General features: G+C 44.5%; 1 protein-coding gene across 2 annotated transcripts in view; it reads right to left on the reverse strand.

Annotated features, from left to right (window-relative positions):
• Positions 1–26,886, reverse strand: part of LOC137518694 (adenosine 3'-phospho 5'-phosphosulfate transporter 2) — a 70,949-nt gene that overhangs the window by 16,710 nt on the left and 27,353 nt on the right. For both annotated transcript variants that reach the window (XM_068236866.1, XM_068236867.1), the window contains exons 3-5: positions 21,423–21,544; positions 18,683–18,837; positions 15,674–15,781 (exon numbers count right to left, since the gene is read on the reverse strand). In XM_068236866.1, the coding sequence (XP_068092967.1) occupies positions 15,674–15,781; positions 18,683–18,837; positions 21,423–21,544 (385 nt within the window). The remainder of the gene's footprint in view (positions 1–15,673; positions 15,782–18,682; positions 18,838–21,422; positions 21,545–26,886) is intronic.

A 26,886-nucleotide genomic window follows, 5' to 3' on the forward strand; every position in this document is an offset into this window, starting at 1 on the left:
ACAGGTTGTACCATACACAACAGCAATGCTGTGGGTCTTTCCCTACAAATGTCGGACTTCTGCTCAAGATGGTGTGTGAAAGCATTACTGACCTAGCTGCCCCTTTACCTTCACTGTGTGATCACTGGTCTCTGATATCTCATTCTTCAAGTGGTGGAGAGGTGTGGAACTATTTGTTTTTGGTGTGGAACTATTTGTTTTTATTTACAGAATGAGTTATGCGTTGCATGACGCTCTCCTCACAGCAAAAATGCAGGGCAGTAAAAGCTGAACATAGGATAAAAAAATACATAATTGAAGGCTGAATGTAAAAAACAAGCCTTTCAAGTTCTCCACCTTCTCAGCCACAAAAGCCAACCCTGTATTGTAAGTAACTGAAATCATAATTTGTTAATAACTGCCATAACATGTCAGTGATGCACAAGTATGATATTTATTGCAATCTAAGGTTGTTAATAGTTATATTTCTTTCAAATTGCAGCCAGCTATAAAATTCCAGAGAATACTTTAAGCTCAAATTGCACTTCTGTACCCGCATCAAAATACTGACTGCCCTGGTATTTTACTCTTCCTGCACAAGTAATTAGCTGCACAGCGCAGAAGCCCTTGTTCCACACCCGCACTAGCTGAACAACTGGCAGCATACACTGATGCTCCCATCTTTATACAGTGCCATATTGCGGGGGTTGTTTATTTTTTTTAACAAAGGTGGAATTTCACTTTAAAGAGAACCAGAGATGAAGCACCCTCATGTATTTTATTACATTTATCAGTGGGAACATGACAGTAAACACCTACCCTGCTTTTAGTTTCATTGTTATCTGCTTAATTAGTCTATTAGCAACTGTGATAAGAATCCACCCACTCGAGGTTTGATCTGGAATCATTATAGCTGAGTCACTCTTCTGTGGAGTCCTTTCAAGCCCAAGCCTTCCCCCTCCTGGCTTAGATCTTCTGCTTTGCATACTGAGAGCTGTGATGACTGGGAGGGGCTGCTGCTCCTGAGAGAGAAGCTCTGTGGCTGTAATATGATCCCTGTGTGCTCTGTGTGCACTAGATTCTCATAGGAATGAAACTGCAGTTATTATCAGTGACACTTCCTACAGGCAGATCATACCAAAATGAAAGCACATAGATGAAAGGCTGCATTTAGCCTAGATAGCAGCATAGTCTCATATAGCCTAGACAGCACATCCAGAACAACTCATATAACCCAGAAGGAGAAGGGATATGAGCCGGCGGCCATATTTGATTTTTCCTGGCGCAATAATGGATAAAAAACACTAAAAAATTATCAGATAGAGCATTTATTCTTTACAAGCTATCGACTGATATGTTTATTTTGTGTGAAATGTTCATCTCTGGTTCCCTTTAAGGACGACAGTAGTGTGGGAAATGAAGGAGGCTAGGCAATGCAAAGTATTTAATGTGTAACTGAGGCAAACCTTGGGTACAAAATAACATACTTACCTAAGAAGAGGGAAACCTCTAGATCCTAATGAGGCTTCCTATGGTGTTCTCCAGTCCCCCATTGCAGAGCGCTGACCTCCCCAGAAGATTACCCATAAGGTCGGTAAACACAATGGGGCCACACTACTCTTCAGGCACAAGCGCAGCCGCACAGTAAGCTGGACCCGCTCATGCACGTGTTCCGTGCTACTACCAATTAAATAAGACGCAATTTTAAGGTTGCTCCTTGCAAGCGGCGGAGGACCAGAAGCTTTCCTCAGGGAACCTGAACTGAGTAAAATTATTTAAAATAAAAACATGACCTACAAATGAATATTACATACTTACCTCGCCATCAATTCCTTTCAGAAGCTCACTATTTTTTTCTTACAACGATTCCTTCCAGTTCAGTTATCAGAACTGAAATTTATCAGTTGCTGTCAGTTATATATCAGTTGTTGTCAGTTACAGCTGAAAGGACAACTGATGAGCAAAGTAATGTCCACGTTTCCCTATGGCTCAAGTGGAAGCTATTATGGGGCAATGGGTATTTTCAAAATGGAGGAAGGAGAATTCCATTGATCTCAGTGGACAAACAGGACGCAGGAGAGGAGAAAAGCTAAGGAGTAGAGGAAAAAGATTAACCTTCCTGGCGGTAACCCCGTAGTTCGGGGTAAGCCGCGCAGGAGGTTTTCTCAGGCCCTGCTCGGCGAATTTTCAAAATTTTGTTTTTGCTGGACGCAGCTAGCACTTTGCTAGCTGCGCCAGCACACCGATCGCCGCCGCCCCGCGCCTGATCGCCGCTATACGGCGCGGCGCGCGCCCCCCCCAGACCCCGTGCGCTGCCTAGCCAATCAGTGCCAGGTAGCGCCGAGGGGTGGATCGGGACTCCCAATGACGTCGCTGACGTCATCCCGCCCCGTCGCCATGACGACGGAAGCCCTCCAGGAAATCCCGTTCTTTGAACGGGATTTCCTGATCTATCGCCGGAGGCGATCGAAGCGGGCGGGGGGATGCCGCTGAGCAGCGGCTATCATGTAGCGAGCCCTGGGCTCGCTACATGATATAAGAAAAAAAAAAAAAAAAAACTGCTGCGCTGCCTCCTGGCGGATTTTTTCATACCGCCAGGAGGGTTAATGAGTAGACTACACCGGAGGTAAGTATGACCTGTGTATATTTATTTTGACTTCTTCATTTACAGTTCAGGTTTGCTTTAAGTATTTACTTTGACTACTATTATCCCTCGAATTCTCTTTTAAGATCTGAGCCACATTACTAAGCACTTTGGGATTCATATTCTCTGGAAAAAACAAAACAAAAAAAAAAACAAACAAAAAAACAAAAACAAAAACTAACAAAAAAAAAAACTTTACACCCCCTAGTGACCAGACGATTTTTTACAATTCAGTGCTCTGCAACGTTAACAGCTCACTGCAGAGCCATACAACTTGATACAAAAATGAACTTGCCCTCCTTTTGCCACCAACACAGAGCTTTCTGTTGGGAGCATCTGATTGCTGCTGGGATGTGTATTTTTTTATTTATTTTTTTAATAATAATTTATAGAGTACAGGTAGTCCCCAACTTCCGAACGCCCAACTTACGAATGACCTGCCGATACGAACGGCATGTGTTCTGTGTTTCCATGGGAACAAGCCCCCCAAAAACATTTTCAAATTGGACTTTAAACTTATATAAGCAGGTACAGAGGGCAGAGGTGACACAGAGGGGGACACTGAAGGCACAGGGGGGCACAGAGGAGGTACAGGGGACAGAGATCGCACAGTGTTCCGACTTAAGAACAGATTCAGGTTAAGAACGAACCTACAGTCCCCTATCTCGTTTGTTAACTGGGGACTACCTGTATTTATTTTGTATTAAATTTCCATATTTTTTTTACTGCTAGTCCGCGATCAGCAGGCTGTTAGCAGGGATAGCAGGCTGTTTACGGAGCGGAGCTCTGTAACTAAAGCGGGGATGCACGCAATCCCCTCTAATCTCCACCCACCGCTTTTGACGCCGATCAGCGTTAGTCGGTCCTGGAGCTGCCACCTTCCCCACACCTATTGGCGTTAGGCGGCTGGGAAGGTGTTAAAATTATTAAAATTTTGCCATGATTTTTCTAAACTCTAAGGGCCCGTTTCCACTATAGCGTTGGGGAATCGCCGGTGAATCACCGCAGGCAAATCGCATGCGATTCCGCATGCGTTTTTTGCAGCGATTTCGCATGCGATTTCGCATAGGTTAGGGTGATGCGATTTTATCCATGTCACTGCCTGTGTAAATTAACATGGGTACCTATGCGAAATCGCATGCGAATTCGCGGCAAAAAGCGCATGGGGAAAACGCATGCGATTTCCCTATTCAATACATTGCGTGCGATTCGCCTGCATTCCACACGCAGGCGATTCGCCTGCATTCCACACGCAGGCGAATTCCACACGCAGCATTGCGGAATCGCCGGCGAATCACCGCAGGCAAATCGCATGCGATTCCGCATGCGTTTTTTGCCGCGATTTCGCATTCGATTTCGCATAGGTTAGGGTGATGCGATTTTAACCATGTCACTGCCTGTGTAAATTAACATGGGTACCTATGCGAAATCGCGGCAAAAAAACCGCATGGGGAAAACACATGCGATTTCCCTATTAAATACATTGCGTGCGATTCGCCTGCATTCCACACGCAGGCGAATTCTGAGGGCTGTGCCATGCAGAAAAATCCTGCACAGAAAAACGCACAGGTAAACTGACAAGTGGAAACAGGCCCATCCACTTGTATTGGCTGTGCGAATCTGCATGCGGGCAACGCATGCGGATTCGCGATAGTGGAAACGGGCCCTAATGCAGGTCAATGGGATTTTTTTTCAAAATGCAAATGTAGCGCAAGCGGATGGCAAATCGCTCAGCAGTGTGGCTCAGCCCTTACAGCCTATATCTTTAGTAGTGGCTGGATAGTGTAATGGTTAAGGCCTCTGACGCAGAAGACCAGGGTTCGAATCTCGGCTCTGCCTGTTCAGTAAGCCAGCACCTATTCAGTAGACCATGGGCAAGTCTCCCTAACACTGCTACTGCCTACTGAGCGTGTCCTAGTGGCTGCAGCTCTGGCGCTTTGAGCCCACCAGGAGAGAAGCGCAATATAAATGTTCTGTGTTTGTTTATAACTACTGATCATTTTAAAATGCACTTTTTAATGAAAGTAAAGAATGAGTCTGCCTTTTTTTAAATATATGAAAAAATATTATTGGGTAAGGGCCTTTATAATGTGAAGGATCAAAAACACAGTCCTGTTTTAGGGCAATCCACCTTGCCCACCGTGACTAGTATATTGCTTTAAGAAAAGGAGGTCACAAGAAAAGAGGGCCCATGTTTTGACGCCATAATTTCCTATGGTGGTGGGCCCTCTTTTCTTGTGACCTTCTTTAGGTCATATTTTATGTGGAAATGTATTTTGTGATATCTAATGTGACGTTGTTGTTTTCTTTATAGAACTGGGTATCTTGGCCTGATGAAGGGCACATATATTTACACAGCCCGAAACGAACATGTGTCGTTGCCTTGAAAATCAATACCTGTTGTAACTGCAATTGTTTACCAAGCTAAATTAGATATCACTTTTTTGTCTTTGGCTCTATGAGGACTCACTATTTACTCAAGAACTGTGCTTCTTTTATACTTTTGGATACATCCTTTTGTATATGTGTCCATAAAATCTTTTTTATGAAGAATTTTTTGTAATTTTGAGATTGCATCTCGATACGAGTCCTTTTCTTAAAGCAATATACTTTTTTTTAAATATATGCCTAGTTTGAATTGCCCAAGGTTTTGTCACACATGCTTTAATTGGACAATTTAAACTTTAGCTCTAACCCCTAAATGAGAGTAATGCAAGGCGGAATAGTGTATTTACCGTAGAAAGCACAATCTGCAGAGCGCAGGGAAGAGATGGAAGCTCTGAGCCAACTGAGGCTTTATGATAACAATATTTGTATGAGACAGCAGAAGAGTCTGCTTTGTTTATACTAGCTGAATAGTTTTGCTTCCTTTAGGCAAAAATGTCATCTGAATAGATTTGTCCCTCACAATGTTCAAAGGAATCTGATTAAATCCTGTAAGTAGGGCTTCAGCTGAAATCAGACTAGTTTATGTATCAATGTTTGAGAAATTTATGAGTAAAAAGTCAAGTGAAGTCAATCTGGCATTTAGTAACTAGCATCCCAACTGCTCCCCTTAGGCAACCCAATCCTTAAGAATTTTTCATTTGAAAGTTAATATAAAATAGAGAAAGTAGCATGTTTTCTGAAAGCCTCAATGCCTCCAAGACTTTTGCTGGTTTATGCATTTATCCATGCATATGCTAGTGTCAATACACATTTAACATATGTTTTCTAATGCACCGCCTTTGCAAAGAATATTATGTGATAATAAACTGCACTGTGCCGCTCCGTAGATCTTTTATTTCCCCATGTCATGACTATATTTTATACACAAAGAAAAGGCAGTATTTTGACTCCAGTTTTTACTACGTTAAAGTGTACCTAAACTCAGAACTTCCTCTCTGCTCTAAAATATAAACAACAGCATAATGACCTTTAAAGAGAAACATTTCTTTGTTACAACTGATACAAATCCTACAATAAATCTGCTGTGTTTTTACTTTCTTTACAGTCAGGTGACACAGGGAGAGATCAAATTACAACTTTTGATTAGACACAGATGAGGTGGAATTAGACAGGCTAAACTCTCTAAATACATACAGGGTGCATCTCTCTCTGTTTTCCTTCTGTCCTGTGCAAGAGTTCAGGTCCACTTTAAAATCTTTTAGTTAGAGAGTTCCACTATTATAAATATCTGCAACCAGAGGGACTCAAAACTAAAGGTGGCCACTAATGATCCAATTTCTAGCAAAAAATTCGTATCAGAAATTCTGATCGGAAGAAAAATTGTTCACTACACCATCAACGAACCAATCTTTGCTTGCTATCTATCACAACCAATCAAGAAAATCCAAATTTTGGTTTGACAAAAATCCAATGGGACGACTATTTTTATAATTGTTCATAATGGATTGTGTCCATCAACAGATTATTTTCAACCAATCCGATCAGAATTTCTGGTCGCTCGAACGATTTTTTACTAGAAATTGGACAGTTAGTGGCCAGCTTAACAGTAATTTGAAAGTAGAGTCCATCTTTTCTGACCCACCTTTAAAGTGAACCTTAAGTGTCCCAAAAAAAATGAGTTTTACTCACCTGGGGCTTACCTCAGCCCCCTGCAGCTGATCGGTGCCCACGACGAGTCGCTCTGATGCTCCGGGTCCCGCTGGCGGCCACTTCCGGTTTCGCCGTCAGGACCCGTCAGGCTGGGGAACGCGGCTGATACTACGCGTTCCCAGCCAAAATAGCACCCCTATGCGGCCATATGTCCGCATAGGCACCCGTATGCGGACATATGGCCGCATAGGGGTGCTATTTTGGCTGGGAACGCGTAGTATCAGCCGCGTTCCCCAGCCTGACGGGTCCTGACGGCGAAACCGGAAGTGGCCGCCAGCGGGACCCGGAGCATCAGAGCGACTCGTCGTGGGCACCGATCAGCTGCAGGGGGCTGAGGTAAGCCCCAGGTGAGTAAAACTCATTTTTTTTGGGACACTTAAGGTTCACTTTAAGCACAGGACCATTGTTCCTGTGTGTATATATATAGAACTGCCTTAAAAACGTACCTGAAGTGACATGTTGAGTTAAACATATACACATATAGTACTATCCACACAGAGGCCTGGTGCACACCAAAAACCGCTAGCAGATCCGCAAAATGCTAGCAGATTTTGAAACGCTTTTTCTTTTTCTGCAGCGTTTCAGCTAGCGTTTTGAGGTTTTGTGTAGCGGTTTTGGTGTAGTAGATTTCATGTATTGTTACAGTAAACCTGTTACTGAACAGCTACTGTAACAAAAAACGCCTGGCAAACCGCTCTGAAGTGCCGTTTTTTAGAGCGGTTTGCGGTTTTCCTATACTTAACATTGAGGCAGAAATGCCTCGGCAATCCAAAATCTGCAGCAGCCCGGGAGTATGCGTTTCTGCAAAACACCTCCCGCTCTGGTGTGCACCAGCCCATTGAAATACATTACCCAAGCGGATCCGCACCCGCAAGCGGATCGCAAACCGCAGCCGAAACGCTCTGGTGTGCACTAGGCCTAAGAGTCGGTTCACATTTGTTTTAAAAACGTATCCTTTTCCCTAGACCAAATTCAGAGCCACGCCAAAACCGGAGCCACGGATACCATTGTTAAAAATAGCGTCAGTCTTCACACACTTCAAAAACGGATCCGCGGGTGATCAGTTTTGAAAAACTGAACAGAGAGTCTTCATTTGTTGGGACTTCACGGACCCCCACAGACCCCGGTTACACGGAGGAGTAGTGAAAGGCGATGCAAAAACGGATCTCCCTCTACACAGCGAACTTTGCACGGAGGGAGATCTGGATTGCCTACTGCCTGCTGCTCCCCTCAATGTCACCCCCATAGGTGTCCCCAGGTATGCCTGAGGGGGTAGCAGTGAACACAGCAGTAGGGAAGGGCCACCCTCCCCCTATGTCCGCTATAGCAAAAATAATGATGGCAAAAGTCATGAGCGAGTGAGCGAGCAGGGAAGCAATTACCTTTCTTTCTCTGCTTGCCGCGCGACTTCCTGCAATGCCACCCACTAGAGGGAAGGTAATGCTTCCCTGCTCACTCATTATTACTTTTGCAATCATTACTTTTGCTATAGTGGACATAGCTGGAGGGAGAGCGGGGACAGGGGGACCCAGGTGAGTGAGTGGAGGGGCCGACCCCCCCACCCACCCACTGCAGCCCTTCCTGGTTGCTACCCCTCCGGCATGGCGGACACAGACATGTTTTTTAAAACGTAAACAGACTGGAAACGTGCTAAAAAAGGGCAGTACGGATCAGTTTTTGATCCGTTTAGGTTCCGGTTTAGAAAACTGGAGCCCGGACCGCGGATTGCGTTCTGCAACTGCACCTAGTGTGGACTGAGTCTAAAGGGGCCCATACACTGGTCGATTTCAGCCATATCGAATCAGCTAGAAATCGATGGAGCAGGAAGCATAATCGAACAATTTCGATTTTCTTGATCAGTCCAGATGGAAATTCTAGGTCAACGGCTGCTGGCAGCAGATCGATGACCCATAGAATTGAATTGGATCGGTGCAATAACTCATTTTGATCGATTTTCAACAGATTTCATTCTGACATCTATTGGAAATCTGTTCTTTGTGTGTGACACACAGACAGATTCCTGTCAGATTCAACCTGACAGACGTCTGACAGGAATCTATCTGATGGTCGAATCTGCTGCAAATCTATAAGTGTATGGCCACCTTTAGAAATGATCAGAAGTCTCTATTTTCTAGTGCAGTAAGAGTTAAAAAAAAAAAAAAAACTTGAGTTGTTATCCATGAAAAAAGCTGGATGAATTCAATCCAGTTCCCTGAAAGTGATATTGTCACCATAAAAATCAAATTTCAACAGCAACTGGTCTGAGTGTATTAAGTGATAAAGATGCTAATCCTGTATATTCAAAACTTTTTCTGCTGTTATGGTTTGGAGTTATATATATACACAATAGGAGCACTGGCCCTAATGCCAAACAGTGCCAAAAAGTTGAATGCTGGGAGTTCTTTTGAATGCTGGGAGTTTTTTTATCTATAATATATTCCTCCTCTTCCATTTATTTCCCAGCCTAGGTGATCACTTGTGTTTACAAGCAAGGCTGAGGTGACTCAGTGATTGGATGTGTAAATAAAAAAAATAAAAAAAGACTCTGGGAGGAGGGCAGCTAATGAATACACAATGAGTAAGAGAAGGGAGGGGGGAAAACAAGAGTCAGGGAGGATATGATGTCAGCATTAGCTTGGCAAGATAGCCACTGCCTAGAATATAATTTTCTGCTTTTCCTTTGTAAAATTCACAGAAATCATTAAGTGGATAGCACAATACATTTGTTATGTAAGTAGATGTAGTATTTATCTACTTATATATGTGTTTTTTATTTCTAGGTTAGCATGGGTGTCGCTTGTTCTTGAACAGTGAATATAAGCCAAAACAGCTGAGAAACCGTGAGATAAGGGTTCTAATTAGGTTTTACTGCAGTACGGTTCAAAGGGTCATTAGTTCTATAAATTTTCAACTTACAAGTAAGGGCCGGTTCACACGGACGCTTGGCGGCGTCTACCGTCAAGCGTTCGGGACCCATCGGCTAAACTCTCCCATTCAAGTGAATAGGAGCGTTTACCATTGCGCGGTTACCGTCGATTACCGTCGATTGCATAAACGCGGCGTTCTGATCCCGATTTAACGCATCGTTTCGGCCGTCCCTAGAAGCCGCATGCAACGTCCAGGGACGGCTAGCCGGCGCGGCTATATGTCCCCCTGCGGGGACGAGAAACGCTGATCGCGACGATCTCTGTACCGCCGCCACCGAACGGGACGCCGCAGGACGACGCGACTTCCTGGCCACCCCAACGCCGCCTGCCGTCCGTGTGAACCGGCCCTTAGAGTGTGGATTCTGAACAGCAGCAGTAACAGTCTGATGCAATCTTAAAAATAAAGTTCTAAAACTGGAAATAAAAATGAGAGACTCTTTCTATACTACAGATGCTACACTTACCAGCCATACCACACATAAAATTCATTCAACCGGTTCAGCGCCGCAGTCCGAAAATTTCATGCATCCGAGCAACGTTCACCTCCCATTCATTCGCCTATAACTTTATTGCTACTTATCACAATGAATTGATCTAGATCTTGTTTTTTCCGCCACTAATTAGGCTTTCTTTGGGTGCTACATTTTGCTAAGAATTATTTTTTTCTAAATCCATTTTAACAGGAAGATTAAGAAAGAAATGAAAAAAATTCATTATTTCTCAGTTTTAGGCCATTATAGTTTGAAATTAATATACGCTACCGTAATTAAAATTCATGTATTTTATATGCCCATCTGTCCTGGTTATTACACCGTTTAAACGATGTCCCTATCACAATTTATGGTGCCGATATTTAATTTAGAAATAAAGGTGCATTTTTTCAATTTGCGTCCATCACTATTTATAAGCTTATAATTTTAAATAATATAATAACATACTCTCTTGACGTGCATATTTAAAAAGTTCAGACCCTTGGGTAACTATTTATGTTGTTTTTGTTATTTTTTAATTGTATTTTTTTTTATTTTTTTTTTAATAAAAAAATGAATGTGGGTAATTTTTGGTGTGGGAGGGAAACTGTTTGTTTTACATGTAAAATAATAGTTTTCTTTAATTAAAAATGTATGTGGGTGCAGTTTACTATTTGGCCACAAGATGGCCACAGTGAAAAAATTCCTAGATGCGAACGATTTCGCATCCAGGAACTAAAGATCAGAGGAGTTGTTTCCTGGGGGCAGAAATACCGCGCTCTCTGGAGAGAAAGCGTCGGTATTTCTGCGGGGAGGTTAGATCGGTGAATGGGAATTATATTCCCATTCACTGATCGGAGGGCTAGCGGGGGGCGGCGGGTACGCGCGCGGGCGCGCGCCCGATCGCGCGCACCACGCAGGGGAAGATGCAGTGCCTATCTGGACAAGAAAGCTCGTCCAGATAGGCCGAACTGGTTAAAATATGTGCAAACAGACACATAAGAATAATGTTTTTTCCAGAGGAAAATGAGCCATAAATTACTTTACTCCTATCGAGTGCTGTAATCACAGCGCAAGAGATTTGGATGCACACTGAGTAACTTTGGCACCATCAGAAGATGGAGCAGAAGTTACATTTTAAAACACTATAATTTGGCCTCCAGCAATAGCTGGAAGCTGAATTATATAATTCCCCACTATCCACGTGGACCTAGTGGGGGAATAGTAATTAATGTCGCCAGGACTTGTGCAGCAGCAGGATCAGCCATATACCATCTGTATCCTGCGCCCAAGTCTCACGGTGGCCAGTTCATATGTACGCTCTCCTATGTTGCGGTCACTAGCAGTAAATAGTAGAAATCTGACAGAAGTGACAGGTTTTGGATTAGTCCATCTCTTCATAAGGGATTCTCAGCAAGGCTTTTATTCTTTATAAAGATATTCCCTAAAAAGGATTTAAACAAATGATGCTGGCCAGCCTCCTTGCTCGCTACACAGTTTTTTGGCTGTTGGACAGAGCAACTGCCATTCCTTAAGTGCTTTTGAAAATAAATAAATCCCTGAGAATCCCCCCCTGAAGAGATGGACTAGTCCAAAACCTGTCGCTTCTGTCAGATTTCTACTACCTACTGTAAGTGACAGCAACATAGGAGAAAAGTAATTTATGGCTCATTTTACTCTGCAAGAAACGTACTTCGTATTTATATGTTTGCACATATTTTAAATTTTAAATTTTGTGGCTGTGTTATGATTTGGAGGGGGGTGAGTGCCAGTTTTGCCCCATTCCTGCTTCCACTCACAGTGAAGCAGCTGAGCAATATCTAATTTACAGAGTGAAACTCATCAAGCAAATGCCTCCTGTGAACATGCACACAGGTAGTTAACCACAGAAGGAAAGCCATGCCAGGGTCCGATAAACATAAGTGCAGGCTTCTATTGTGCTAAAGTAAAGAAAACCTGACCAGCAATTTTGGAGCACCTTATCAGTTTTCCTTATTAAAAATATCTATGGTCAGCTCAGCGTTTGGATATCACACCAACAAAATAAGAAGTGTGATGTTTTATGCCCTTCTAATGGAGAACTATGGTGTCCTAACATTCCTGGTATCAAATATGTAATAGGAACATGAGGGTTTGTATTTCAAAAATTCCACTTTACAGTATCTAGGAGCTGTTCTGTCAATAACAGCTGCCCTTCCCAATGGATTATCTCCTCTTCACTTTGGACTCATCAAGATATCATCTCTCTCCACACAAGCCATTTTGTGACTGAATTTCTGCACAAACACTTCTTAAAAGTCCTGTGTGACTGCACCATCTTGTGTAGCTGCATTTTATTGGGAGAAACCTAATCTAAATAATCAGGCAGCTAAAATGACTCAAATTATCAAATAGCGCTGCAATATTCAAATTATAGCAATTCAAATTACACCAATATTAGGCCATAGGCTGGAAAGTTCAAACTTAATAGTCTCTATGTATGCGCTTTTCTGTGGGGTGTAGCAAATCCCTTCTGTAAAGTCTCTTTATATAGATAGCGCTCCACAGTGATGATTGGTTAGAAGATAGAGAAGTCCCCTTTAGGACCACACTCACCCGCTCAGGTGGACCACTGTCAGACTGGTCATAAACGTTTTGGGCGGTCATCCGAGTTGGAATCGTTGAAGCCCTCTGTCCGTTATCCAGATGATAGCGTCCACAGTGTGATTAGATGACTCCACTGGTAGTTAGACTTCCTCAGCGTTCCTCATAGAGGATATGTGGCTTCAAGGTACCTCAAACACCAGGAACAACACCTTGGAGTGGGAACGGACAGCGGAAACTGAGCAACACGGACAACCTCTATAGGCCTTACCCGGGAGGCACGGGGGAGAGCCCTTTATTCACTCTAAACGCCTGTACCAAACCTATGTTTGTGAGTATGTTTTAAGGAATAAACTTGTCAGATTTTTTATGGAATTACGCAATGGTCTACTTATTTCCTCTGTGAGGTACCTTGAAGCCACATATCCTCTATGAGGAACGCTGAGGAAGTCTAACTACCAGTGGAGTCATCTAATCACACTGTGGACGCTATCATCTGGATAACGGACAGAGGGCTTCAACGATTCCAACTCGGATGACCGCCCAAAACGTTTATGACCAGTCTGACAGTGGTCCACCTGAGCGGGTGAGTGTGGTCCTAAAGGGGACTTCTCTATCTTCTAACCAATCATCACTGTGGAGCGCTATCTATATAAAGAAGCTAAAATGACTCAGCAAGCACAATTTTCAAAATTACAACTTGATGATTATGAGACAGAGGCAATACTGCTGTGGTAATCTCTTGAGGGCAGAGTCAGAACCAGCATTTCAATTGCAACGAATTCAAGTAGTAAACTAAAGGTGAATTCTGTCTTTGAGGAAGCTTATACATAACTTGATTTTAGGCATGGATATTCAGCCAATTTGATCATCATCATCAAATCTGGCAGAAATTGATGTCCCCACCATGGGCACCTGATTGATCGTTTCAATCGATTTTCATCTGAATTGATCGATTGGCATGCTGGAAAATCTCGGTTGGAAGGGCTCCAATGGGTGCGGGGCGGCGACGACATTTGATTTTCCAGTGATTGCCGGACTACTGGCTGGTCTCCCCCCAAGTGTATGCGTCATCTGCCATGACCAATGTAACCCTGGGCCTCCACCAGCATTCGTGTTCCTTTTGAATTGGTACCGTGAACGCCAGTACCACATGACACTGCAGCATGTACCGATGTTACTATGTGTAGTGGTGTCAAGTGGTGCAGGCGCTCACGGTGCCAATTAAAAAAAGATGCCATGTGACAGGTGAGTATGCAACACTCATCACTAGTCTGGGGGAGGGGGAATGGCAGCCTGGCAGGTGGAGGCGTTAGGATGATTTAAAATAGATTTCATGCTGGAATCTATTGGAAGACTCTCTGCAGTGAGGGCAGGCAATAGATCCCTGTCTGATGAGATTTGATCAGAGAGGGATCTATCTGGTAGTCGATCTGGTGGCAGATTGAGAAATGCATGGGTACTCACCTTGAGTGACACATATCTCAATGGTATAGTCTTTATGCCTCACACATAACAGGTTGTGGGTATGGTTCTCTTGCTTGCTGAGATTTAGATTCCTCACAGGTGTAATGCAGCCACACAGGACAGCACACCACACACACACACACACACACACACACACACACACACACACACACACACACACACACACACACACACACACACACACACACACACACACACACACACACACACACACACACACACACACGTGAAGAGAGAGAATAAGACACGATTAGGGGCGTGTTCCGAAGCAAGTAATTTGAGTGCCACCATAGCTGCACGCTGTGTGTAATTTGGGCACAAGACAGAGTTGGTAGCAGATAATGTGCAAGATGAGATGGGAAGTATTAGGCGTAGCAATAGGATTGGTTCTAGGAGTAGCTAAGAGCAGTTAATGTTAAAGTGAACCTAAAGTCACCCCAAAAAAAATGAGATGAACTCACCTGGGGCTTCCCTCAGCCCCCTGCAGACGATCGGTGCCCTCGCAGCCCCGCTTTGATGGCCCAGGACCCGCCGGCGAACACTTCCGGTTTGGCCGTCACCGGCCGACAGGCATGGGAACGCGAGTGATTGTTCGCGTTGCCAGCCTGTATATCGCCCCCTATGCTGCTATTGCGGCCCCCTAGCATAGGGGGTGATATACAGGCTGGGAACGCGAACAATCACTCGCGTTCCCATGCCTGTCGGCCGGTGACGGCCAAACCGGAAGTGTTCGCCGGCGGGTCCTGGGCCATCGGAGCGGGGCTGCGAGGGCACCGATCATCTGCAGGGGGCTGAGGGAAGCCCCAGGTGAGTTCACCTCATTTTTTTTGGGTGACTTTAGGTTCTCTTTAAGAGAAACCGTAACCAAAAATGTAACTTCATCCCAATCGGTAGCGGATACCCCCTTTCCCACAAGAAATCTATTCCTTTTCTCAAATGGATCATCAGGGGCTCTGTATGGCTGATATTGTGGTGAAACCCCTCCCACAGTGTGATGTCAGTGCCTCACAGTTCTGAGGTCTTGACATCACACTGTGGGAGCCTTGTTGCATTGTGGGAAATAACAGCTGTTTCCAACTGCCAAAAAAGCAAGCAGCATCTCCTTCCAGTTACATCACCTGCCAGCAGCAAAAATGTCACCATGTGATAAATGTCTGAATGTAAATCAGGGATAGGAAAGATTTTACAATGAGCAAACATTGACTAAATCATTTATACATAATTGTTGTAAAAATTAAGCAATTTTTATTACATTATTTTCACTGGAGTTCCTCTTTAGGAGTAGTTAAAGGGAGGGTTAGTGTGAGTGGTAGGTTAGTTAGTAGTATATCGGCAGTTAGATGGATATTCTACTACTTGCTTCACCAGGTGCCTAAATTTCCTGGCGCTCTTTTCCCATGTATGCAAGGGGATCACCTTCACAACTACAGCAAAATACACTTAAAAGAACTGCAATTGACAGTCTAGTAATAAGAATAATTTACCTGTTATATTGAAGTTTGGTGCAACTGTGCTATCTGCCAATGTGAACCATATGAGACCAAAACTCATGCAGACCGCTGCTGCCACATCTGCAGCATTGTGTCTTTTCCCTGTATATAAAAACAAGGAGAGCTTTTTTTTCACATAATAAAATTGTGTAGAGGAAATAATGAAATGACTGAGAACCAGGAAGCAACACATACACAAAAGCTCCAAATACAGTACTTTTATACACACTTTCAAATCTATGAAATAGTTGTTACTTTGTGCTCAGCTTTCATATTTTACATTTTTTTTGGTTTTCTCAAGTGCATTTTCATTTTAGAATAAGCCTAAGGGCCTGAGCACACTTACGGGTTGCTGAGCTAATTTCAGCAATTCATGTCAATGTATGATATGCAGGGACATCAGAAAATGTATAAACTGTACTGTCTGATGGGCACACTAGTTCCAACATTGCACTGCTGCATGCATTTGTGTGAAAATTGCAATGCTTGAATGATGTCAGCATTGCAACGCTGAGCAATGTGTACCTGTAAATCACACAGCCACATTCATTGCACAGCAACCCGAGAATGTGCCTGGGCCCTAACTCAGCTTTCTCAACTCCACTATGAATCATGCTGGATTCCAGGGTAATAACTAAGCATATACCATAATGATACCTTCTTCTACAGTCGAAGGTGCTAGTACACATCTGCAGCTATCCGGGTCCGTAATAATCATTTCATTTCCACAGTGAGTAGAGATGTCCCACAGTGTGTTTTTGACAACAGACAGCAAGGGAGACCTGATTTTGGGAGACGTCTGGGGTGTATTTATATTTGTAATATTTTACCATCAACATCAATCCTATATAATTACTGATTAGTGTTGAGGTCTCTGCTATTATACCAGGCGGCAGAGAGCAGACAGGAAATTCTTCATGTCCAATTTTGTTGAAAGCTGAAGTGAGAATGGGTCCAATACGTTTCTATAGTGCATCAATGAATCCATTGCCATAAATACAGTGTGTGGTGTCTGCAAAAGTCGTGCAAGGTGGTACTTTGCATTCCGGTACTACAATGGACAGTGAATATGCTGGGAAAATGGACGTGTCTGAACAATTTATAGAAAGCATAAAGTCTCTGCTCCAGAGAAAGAAAAAAAAAAAAATCAGTTTTTGGGTCTAGTGTGAACCTGGCATTAAAAGTCCTCCAGGGTATTATTCTACCGAGCCCGCTGTCACTCAAAAAGCAACAGATGGTGTGATCAGGCCTTGATGTTAAGGTAGTATCTTTTAAAGTCATACTTGACTTTTTGTTTACCATTCTCACTATCACTGAGAGGTTGGCTTCAGTTCCATGAACCTTACACATCTTAATACTTGCAATTGTTGACACAAGATCATCATGATGCTTGAAGACGGTCTAATGGCCTTAATACATGTCCATATCAATAAAATGATACATTAGTGCTGTTTATTTATCGTTGCCTGTATGTGCATGTTTTAAAGGACAACTGAAGTAAGAAGAATATGGAGGCTGCCATATTTATTTCCTTTTAAACAATACCAGTTGCCTGGCAGCCCTGCTGATCTATTTGGCTGCAGTAGTCCTTGAATAAACACTAGAAATAAGCATGTGGGTAATCCTGTCAGATCTGAAAAGAACGTCAAAAACACCTGATCTGCATATGCTTGTTCAGGGTCTAGGGCTAAAAGTATTAGAGGCAGAGCACAAAGGACAAGCAGGACTGCCAGTCAACTGGTATTAATATCTGTATGATGACAGCGCTCCTCTTCTTATAGTACAACCTGCAGGGTTAAAGAGACCTCAACATAGTGCATTACTGCTAAAATTACAAGAATGACTAACACCATCAGAGGCGCCCCAAACGTGGCTTGATAGACAGACTGGCTTTTTACTTGGCCTGAGGAAGTGGGCTGGGTCCCACAAAACGCGTTGCCAGTGCTTAATTACTATTAAAATTCTTTTTCTAAAGTGATTTGTCGTCTATGAGTGGAAATTGGATTAAACCCGTTGGAAATTCAATGCTGCTAAATCGGTGGCTGATTTATGCGAGACACCCACCTGAAAACTGAGGTGGATTACATCTGTGTGAGCCTGTAATTTTAAAGGGGTCGTGCGAATAGTTGCACCGAGAGTGGAGTTCGAGTGAAGCACCATTTTGCACTGGGGTGTTAGTCATTCTTGTAATTTTAGCAATAATGCACTATGTTGAGGTCTCTTTAACCCTGCAGGTTGTACTATAAGAGGAGCGCTGTCATCATATAGATATTAAGACATTGCTGTGGACTAATGATAGCGAATACTCTGGACTTTGGTTTGATGCATATAACAATTTAGAGGTTATATTGTTGGTCTGGTGGGCGCATTCTGTATCACTATAAAGCCAACTGGTATTGTTTAAAAAGAAATAAATATAGCAGCCTTCTTAGCCCTTTCGTTACAGTTGCCCTTTAAATCTGTCGCGGGCGTAGGAGATCCATCCACTGTAGTTGCAATCCTTGGTGTGTTAGAAAATAGCTGTTGCTTCCTCAGAAATATTTGTCGTTTACAACTGCCATTTTTACATTTTAGTTTTGCAAATGAAGCTAGGAATAGAACGGCTGGACTGGCCTTCACACAAGAGTTTTATGGTACTTCTACATCCCTAGTATTTGTATACTAAAACGATTGCTTGTGATTTGTGTAGCATACAGATCTGATTTGAGCACAGGTGTCTCCTGACCTAGATGGCCTCCTCTTAAGTGATCTGCCAACTTAGATTTAACTTGGCCAACCATTATTATAGTTCCAACTGTGAGCTGCTCATTCTCTTTCTTCTCTACTCCACAGAACAGAATGTGTTGCTTACATTTTATCACTATTCTCTAAGTAGTATCACTCCATACACATATAAAAAAGCAACTTTACAATTTCAGAGAAGAAAAAAAAAAAAGTTGAAGACATGAAGAAGTAAGAAAGCACAGGATTTGGACACAGGTTCGGTTTAAAAGACAAGCATACCTTGGATAAATATTCCTCCAATCATTACAGGGATTAGTTTGCAGCATTTGAAAATCACCTGAGTAGGATAATTCAGATACCCCAGAGAAGTGTTTGAAAGGCCCATTGTAGCCACAGTAAGGAATGCTATCATCATATAGGTTTTTGCAGGTATTCTGAAAAATAAAACAAATTTTAATGCAGTTTTTATTGCATCATTGTTATATTACAGTATGCATTTCTTACTTCTAAGGACTAGTTTAGGCCTTGGCAGCAGTCACACTGCTCTTCTGTTATAGCCTTAAACCTGCATAGAAGTGCTTTATTGTTGTTTTCAAAGGTAACATCTATGCAGTGTTGTTTTCAGAGTTCCAGCAGGAGTATTTTGGTTTTCAGTTTCCACAGGTTTGCAATGACAGCAGTCCTCCGAGGACACCTGCTTGCGACACTGGCAGCAGTCCTCCGAGGACACCTGCTTGCGGCACTGGCAGAAGTCCTCCGAGGACACCTGCTTGCGGCACTGGCAGCAGTCCTCCGAGGACACCTGCTTGCGGCACTGGCAGCAGTCCTCCGAGGACACCTGCTTGCGGCACTGGCAGCAGTCCTCCGAGGACACCTGCTTGCGGCACTGGCAGCAGTCCTCCGAGGACACCTGCTTGCGGCACTGGCAGCAGTCCTCCGAGGACACCTGCTTGCGGCACTGGCAGCAGTCCTCCGAGGACACCTGCTTGCGGCACTGGCAGCAGTCCTCCGAGGACACCTGCTTGCGGCACTGGCAGCAGTCCTCGAGGACACCTGCTTGCGGCACTGGCAGCAGTCCTCCGAGGACACCTGCTTGCGGCACTGGCAGCAGTCCTCCGAGGACACCTGCTTGCGGCACTGGCAGCAGTCCTCCGAGGACACCTGCTTGCGGCACTGGCAGCAGTCCTCCGAGGACACCTGCTTGCGGCACTGGCAGCAGTCCTCCGAGGACACCTGCTTGCGGCACTGGCAGCAGTCCTCCGAGGGCACCTGCTTGCGGCACTGACAGCAGTCCTCCGAGGGCACCTGCTTGCGGCACTGACAGCAGTCCTCCGAGGGCACCTGCTTGCGGCACTGACAGCAGTCCTCCGAGGGCACCTGCTTGCGGCACTGACAGCAGTCCTCCGAGGGCACCTGCTTGCGGCACTGACAGCAGTCCTCCGAGGGCACCTGCTTGCGGCACTGACAGCAGTCCTCCGAGGGCACCTGCTTGCGGCACTGACAGCAGTCCTCCGAGGGCACCTGCTTGCGGCACTGACAGCACTCCTCCAAGGACACCTGCTTGCGGCACTGACTGCAGTCCTCCGAGGACACCTGCTTGCGGCACTGACTGTAGTCCTCCGAGGACACCTGCTTGCGGAACTGGCAGCAGTCCTCCGAGAACACCTGCTTGCAGCACTGACGGCAGTCTTTCAAGGACACCTGCTAGCAGCACTGAATGTAGTCCTCCAAGGAACCTGCTTCCGACACTGGCAGCAGTCCTCCGAGGACACCTGCTTGCGGCACTGGCAGAAGTCCTCCGAGGACACCTGCTTGCGGCACTGGCAGCAGTCCTCCGAGGACACCTGCTTGCGGCACTGGCAGCAGTCCTCCGAGGACACCTGCTTGCGGCACTGGCAGCAGTCCTCCGAGGACACCTGCTTGCGGCACTGGCAGCAGTCCTCCGAGGACACCTGCTTGCGGCACTGGCAGCAGTCCTCCGAGGACACCTGCTTGCGGCACTGGCAGCAGTCCTCCGAGGACACCTGCTTGCGGCACTGGCAGCAGTCCTCGAGGACACCTGCTTGCGGCACTGGCAGCAGTCCTCCGAGGACACCTGCTTGCGGCACTGGCAGCAGTCCTCCGAGGACACCTGCTTGCGGCACTGGCAGCAGTCCTCCGAGGACACCTGCTTGCGGCACTGGCAGCAGTCCTCCGAGGACACCTGCTTGCGGCACTGGCAGCAGTCCTCCGAGGACACCTGCTTGCGGCACTGGCAGCAGTCCTCCGAGGACACCTGCTTGCGGCACTGGCAGCAGTCCTCCGAGGACACCTGCTTGCGGCACTGGCAGCAGTCCTCCGAGGACACCTGCTTGCGGCACTGGCAGCAGTCCTCCGAGGACACCTGCTTGCGGCACTGGCAGCAGTCCTCCGAGGACACCTGCTTGCGGCACTGGCAGCAGTCCTCCGAGGGCACCTGCTTGCGGCACTGGCAGCAGTCCTCCGAGGGCACCTGCTTGCGGCACTGACAGCAGTCCTCCGAGGGCACCTGCTTGCGGCACTGACAGCAGTCCTCCGAGGGCACCTGCTTGCGGCACTGACAGCAGTCCTCCGAGGGCACCTGCTTGCGGCACTGACAGCAGTCCTCCGAGGGCACCTGCTTGCGGCACTGACAGCAGTCCTCCGAGGGCACCTGCTTGCGGCACTGACAGCACTCCTCCGAGGACACCTGCTTGCGGCACTGACTGCAGTCCTCCGAGGACACCTGCTTGCAGCACTGACTGTAGTCCTCCGAGGACACCTGCTTGCAGCACTGGCAGCAGTCCTCCGAGAACACCTGCTTGCAGCACTGACGGCAGTCTTTCAAGGACACCTGCTAGCAGCACTGAATGTAGTCCTCCAAGGAACCTGCTTCTGGCACTGGCAGCAGTCCTGGCAGCAACAGCAAGAAAGTGCATGGACTCTGTTCAAGCATTCATATACACTCCTTAGATGCAATGAAGAAAATTGTACATACATAAAATGTTTGTGTTTCACATACCTTCTGCGTTTATCTTGAGTCAGCTGCAATTCTATTAATCCAAACATTGAGTAAAATCCAAATTGCACTAATGTCAAATACCAACCAAATGGCTTAAAACCTTCAACTGAAAATATCAGTTCCTGTAAAAGAAAAGCATGCAATTAAAATCACCTATGCAACCAAGATTCAGGAGATTATTATGAACAGATTCGTTTGAAGCAGACGGATTCTCCCTCCTACTCTGAATGTTTTCATATTAATTTAAGCAAAGCTTAGTCTCCACATATACAGTGTCCAAAATGAACGCCCTGCACTTCTTGCTACAGAAATTATGCAGCATTGCAAAAGTATTTGTTTTTAAATTAAAAAGCCCTCCTTTCATTTTCTTTGAGCTGTGACCATAAGAGTATGCCTACAAGAAGTGACTGACTCAGATGCATGGTGGGAGAGAACCTGACCTGCAGTTACTACTAGATTTCTCTCCCAGCATGCAAGTAAACCAGCAGCTTCCTGCAGGCATAATCATGTGACCCCCAACCCTGGAAGTGAATGCATGTTTTTTTAGCTTAAAGGACAACTGAAATGAGAGGCATATGGAGGCTGCCATATTTATTTTCTTTTAACCACTTTATCCACCACTGCAGTATATCTACGTCCTCTGTGACTTCATCTAAGCCACAAGTCAGTAAATATATGTCTTGCAGCAGAAACAGTGCTGTGCAGGATTGGGCTTGCTCCTGTGCATTTTTCTGGCACTATCTGATGCAGCACTAATTGGTGAATGGGAATATATTTTTCCTGCGCTAACGAGATTGATTTTTACCATTAAAAATACTTTTATTTTCTCAGATTATAGTGAAAAATACACTCTGTAGCATTATTTCAGAATCAAATATCTTCACCATAAATTGTGACTGGAACATAAGCTACCGTATTTTTCGGACTATAAGACGCACTTTTTCTCCCCCAAATGGGGGGGAAGTCAGTGCGTCTTATAGTCCGAATGAAAGGCAAGGTGTTCCCATGACAAGCAACTGCAGAGCCGTGCGGTTTCTCTGTAGTTAAGTTATGCTGCTCCGGGGGGCATAGCTTGGCCGTTACAGAAAAAAAGCTCTTGCGGCTATGTTTAGCTACATGGAGTCCCGAACACCACCCGCTCTACCTGATCATTCATCTGAGAAGACTTTGGGCAGAAAGACTTGCTGCCGATCCGACCCACCTGGAAGAAGGTAGGCTCTCCCCGCATACCTGCAGCCTGCTCCGGCCATCAGTTTGGTGGGATCTCCTTTGCCCCTGGACTTTGCCCATGGATGGATGAACGATCGGGCGGGAGGGAGGATGCCTTCCATGTGGGCAGGTGCCTTCCCTGCCGTTCCTTAGTTGCATTTGGACCAGTGGTGGGTGAAATAGAGCTGGTCCATTAATGCATGGCTAGATCCTCTCCTCTCTTCGTTCCTTCATCCCGGCAGAGCCAAAGTTGCAAGCGCACCTCCGCTGCGATTGGAAGCCTGAAACGGGCTCACCCGATCACAGCTTTCAGGCCCCTCCTCCCTCTGTAAGCCATAGGCTGCTCCCCTGTGTCTGACATTTTAGCTTTACTTTCTGGTACACCCCTCCCGGCTGCATTTCAGGAGGAGGAGGAGGCAGCGGCAACAGGACAAGAATCACTCGGGCTGTGTTCTTGGTTCAGCGGCTGCTGAATAAGGTGGAGAGGAGGTGACAGTCTGGCTGAGACGCTGAGCAGTGCATTCTCCCCTGTATGGTAGAGAATTATCCTTCTATGGGGATCTACTGTTTTTGTTTATATTGGTAATTTCCTCTGTAATTGTAATTGCATTCAGTCACGGTCAGCAGCTTTACACATGCAGTTAGGGCTGACATTTGAGCACCATAATAAAGTTTCCCTGTGTCACATGACCATATGACAGTTGCTCTGTAGTGAAGTTTGAAAGGACATGTGTGGGAAAAGGACACATAAGAGGAGTGAAAGTTGATGACTAATGTGTGAGAAAGCTTGATAAGAGTAATGCTGCCACAACAAACTGAATACCCCAAGAATAAATATAGTGGATTTAAGAACAAAAACCAAGCTATACCATACAAGATCTTGTCATAGAAAAGTGCACATGAAAGTGTTGTAGCTGGTTGTTAAGTGTGGCTAGTGGAGGCATAATGGGTTAGTATAGCTGGTGGTGGGTAGTATAGTGCATTTTAGCTGTTGGGACAGCAGGCGTTTGTGTAGCTGGGCTATGTAGCATAGATAGACAGCTTTGGGTGGGAGAAGAATCTCCACAAGATGCTCCTGGACTATGAGCGCACCCAGGTTTCGTTTTTTTTCCTGGTTTTTGCCCTCTAAATCTAGGTGTTTCTTATAGTCTAGAGCGTCTTATATTCTGAAAAATACGGTAAGTTTTGTGATAAGCAGTAAGAATAGCCAAACAAAATGTGAGTTTTTTACCTACAGTAGCACTTTTTATTTTTAAACTGGAATTGGTAAAACTGAGAAATGTGTTTTTTCTATTTTTTTCCTCGTTTTCAAATTAAAATTCATAGAAAACAAAATTGTTTGAGGGAAAAAAATGGCATACAATGAAAGCCTAGTTTGTCTTGAAAAAAACAATACATATTTCATTTCTGTATCATAAGTAGGGATAAAGTTATTTCTGATTAAATAAGGACATAGCTAAACTGTCAAAACTGCTCTGGTCCATAAGTGGGAAAAAAGGTCTGGAAGCGAAGTGGTTAAGCAATACCAGTTGCCTGGCTATCCTGCTGATCCTTTGCCTCTAATACTTTTAGCCATAGCCCATGAACAAGCATGTATCAGATCAGGTGTTTGACATTATTGTCAGATCTGACAACATTAGCTGCATGCTTGTTTTTTGGGTATTATTCAGACACTACTACAGCCAAATAGATCAGCAAAGCTGCCAGGCAACTGGTATTGTTTAAAAGGAAATAATTATGGGAGCCTCCATACTCTTCTCACTTCATTTGTCCTTTAAAAAAAATATATATTTTATACTCAATGAAGTTCATTTTAGACAATGCGCACTACAACCCCCCCAAACTGCTCCACAATTATCATCATCGTAATACATTAATTATCATCCCCTCCAAAAGATCTGAGAATCTCCTAGTCTGTAAGCATTTTCCCAACAAGAGCAGCCACTTGTTTGGACAGCATACCCACACCACTTTCTTTTCCATGCATGCCCATCTTTGCTTTTGGCTTGTATGACGTTATTCACATATCTAAAGATCCATTCAATCAAAGAGCTGGCACATCCAAGGTGAATCTTTATTAGTTTCATATAAAACATATAGCCAACGTTTCAGAGCCACATATGGCCCCTTTATCAAGGCACAATTTGCGCGAGGGCAAAAATCTGCCTGCAGCTGTAATCAAGCTCCTGTAGGGTTAGTGGGCAGTGCTGTTGCCCCCCGCTGAATACACAATGCTGTGCGCGAGTGTCTAGAGGCGTCTTCTCCCATTAACCCTACAGGAGCTTGATTACAGCGGCAGACAGATTCTTGCCCTCGAGCAAATTGTACCTTGACAAAGGGCCCCTACGTGGCTCTGAAACGTTGGCTATATGTTTTATATGGAACCAATAAAGATTCATTTGATATGCCAGCTCTTTTTGATTGAACATTGTACCGGGGGGCGTCCTCCCTCTTTTTCCAGCTGATGCACTCCCCCAAGAAACAATGGGTTTGATCCTTTAGTTTGAGCGAGACAAGACAATAACGGTTACATCTAAAAATCCATCTTATTATTGCTCACAGTGCTCCTATTGAAAGTAGCTGCCACCTTAGGTGGGCATGTCACATAATTCTGGCATCAAACACTGCTCTTTACTGCTTAGCCTCTGAAGTGCAATATATTCTGTAGTGGCCTTACCTGTATCCTGTGGATATTTAAAAAAAAATAATGCTAAACAATAATAAAAAAACAGAAATCAAAAAACCACAAATGACTCTCCTGGAGCCTCCAACTAAATATTAAGAGGCAGGAATGTCAAAAATTACAGGGAAGGTTTTACTTCTACCTTTTGATTTCTAGGCTCTTAACACATGCAATCTCATTCAGACTGATTAGGCAAAGCTCTCTTTTAAAGTAGACCTATGATATACAGTATATGGCTCAGGGCAGAATGGCTGTGTCAAAATAGCAATACAGACTTGCTTTAGGATTAAGTCATTTTATGGCCTGATCAGACACCAGTCCTATGTCTGCAGACGTGTTATCCGTTTCCCAAACCTGTCCTCACATTCTACCAACAGTGCCTATTTTGCAGTCAACCTTCAACATTCACACGTTGTTTCACTAAAGCCTTAGCAATGTGAATATCCACAAAACGTGCTCAGCTGGAGGAACTTAGGGACATGATTAGGTAACCTGTTTATACTTTTGTAAGAAAAATGATGATTGACAGTACTGAACTTTTTCAGCCACCGGAGAATGTACTGTATTTGCCTGCAGCAGGTTTCCTGCTCCTCTCCCTCCCCTTTGCATTAGAAAGCACATGATGTACAAGCCATGTCTGATCAAATAGATGGTATTTGGATTGTGGGTTAAACCATGTAATATCAGTACCAGGTTTTATCTTAGAAATCTGGATATGTCAGACTAAGCAGCAAAATATAACTCACCAGTTTATCCAGAATGTTATTAAAGAGACTCCGTAACAAAAATTGCATCCTGTTTTTTATCATCCTACAACTTCCAAAAGCTATTCTAATGTGTTCTGGCTTACTGCAGCACGTTCTACTATCACCATCTCTGTAATAAATCAACTTATCTCTCTCTTGTCAGACTTGTCAGCCTGTGTCTGGAAGGCTGCCAAGTTCTTCAGTGTTGTGGTTCTGTGATGCATCTCCCCCCTCCTGGCCCCTCTCTGCACACTGCCTGTGGGTTATTTAGATTAGAGCATCTTCTCTCTTATCTTTTACAAGCTGGATAAATCCTCCTCTGAGCTGGCTGGGCTTTCACATACTGAGGAATTACATACAGGCAGAGCTGTCTGCACTCTGCAGGAAGAAACAGCCTGACACTTCAGTGGAAGATAGCTGCAGGGGGAAAGAAACACACAAATGATCTCTTGAGATTCAAAAGGAAGGGTGTATACAGCCTGCTTGTGTATGAATGTATTTTCTATGTGTGGACATACTGTACATCAACCTACTTCCTGTTTTGGTGGCCATTTTGTTTGTTTATAAACAAACTTTTTAAAACTGTTTTTAACCACTTTTAATGCGGCGAGAAGCTGCGAAATTGTGTCAGAGGGTAATAGGAGATGTCCCCTAACGCACTGGTATGTTTACCTTTGTGCGATTTTAACAATACAGATTCTCTTTAAATAAAATACTGAAATTACACAAATCTCAACTAACACTATACCAGATCAATCATTTTGTATGAACTACACAAGCTGTTTGATATAGCACCCCATATGCAATAGAGAATTGTGGGAGATGC

Source organism: Hyperolius riggenbachi, chromosome 5, assembly GCF_040937935.1.
Source record: "Hyperolius riggenbachi isolate aHypRig1 chromosome 5, aHypRig1.pri, whole genome shotgun sequence".
Lineage (NCBI taxonomy): Eukaryota > Metazoa > Chordata > Amphibia > Anura > Hyperoliidae > Hyperolius > Hyperolius riggenbachi.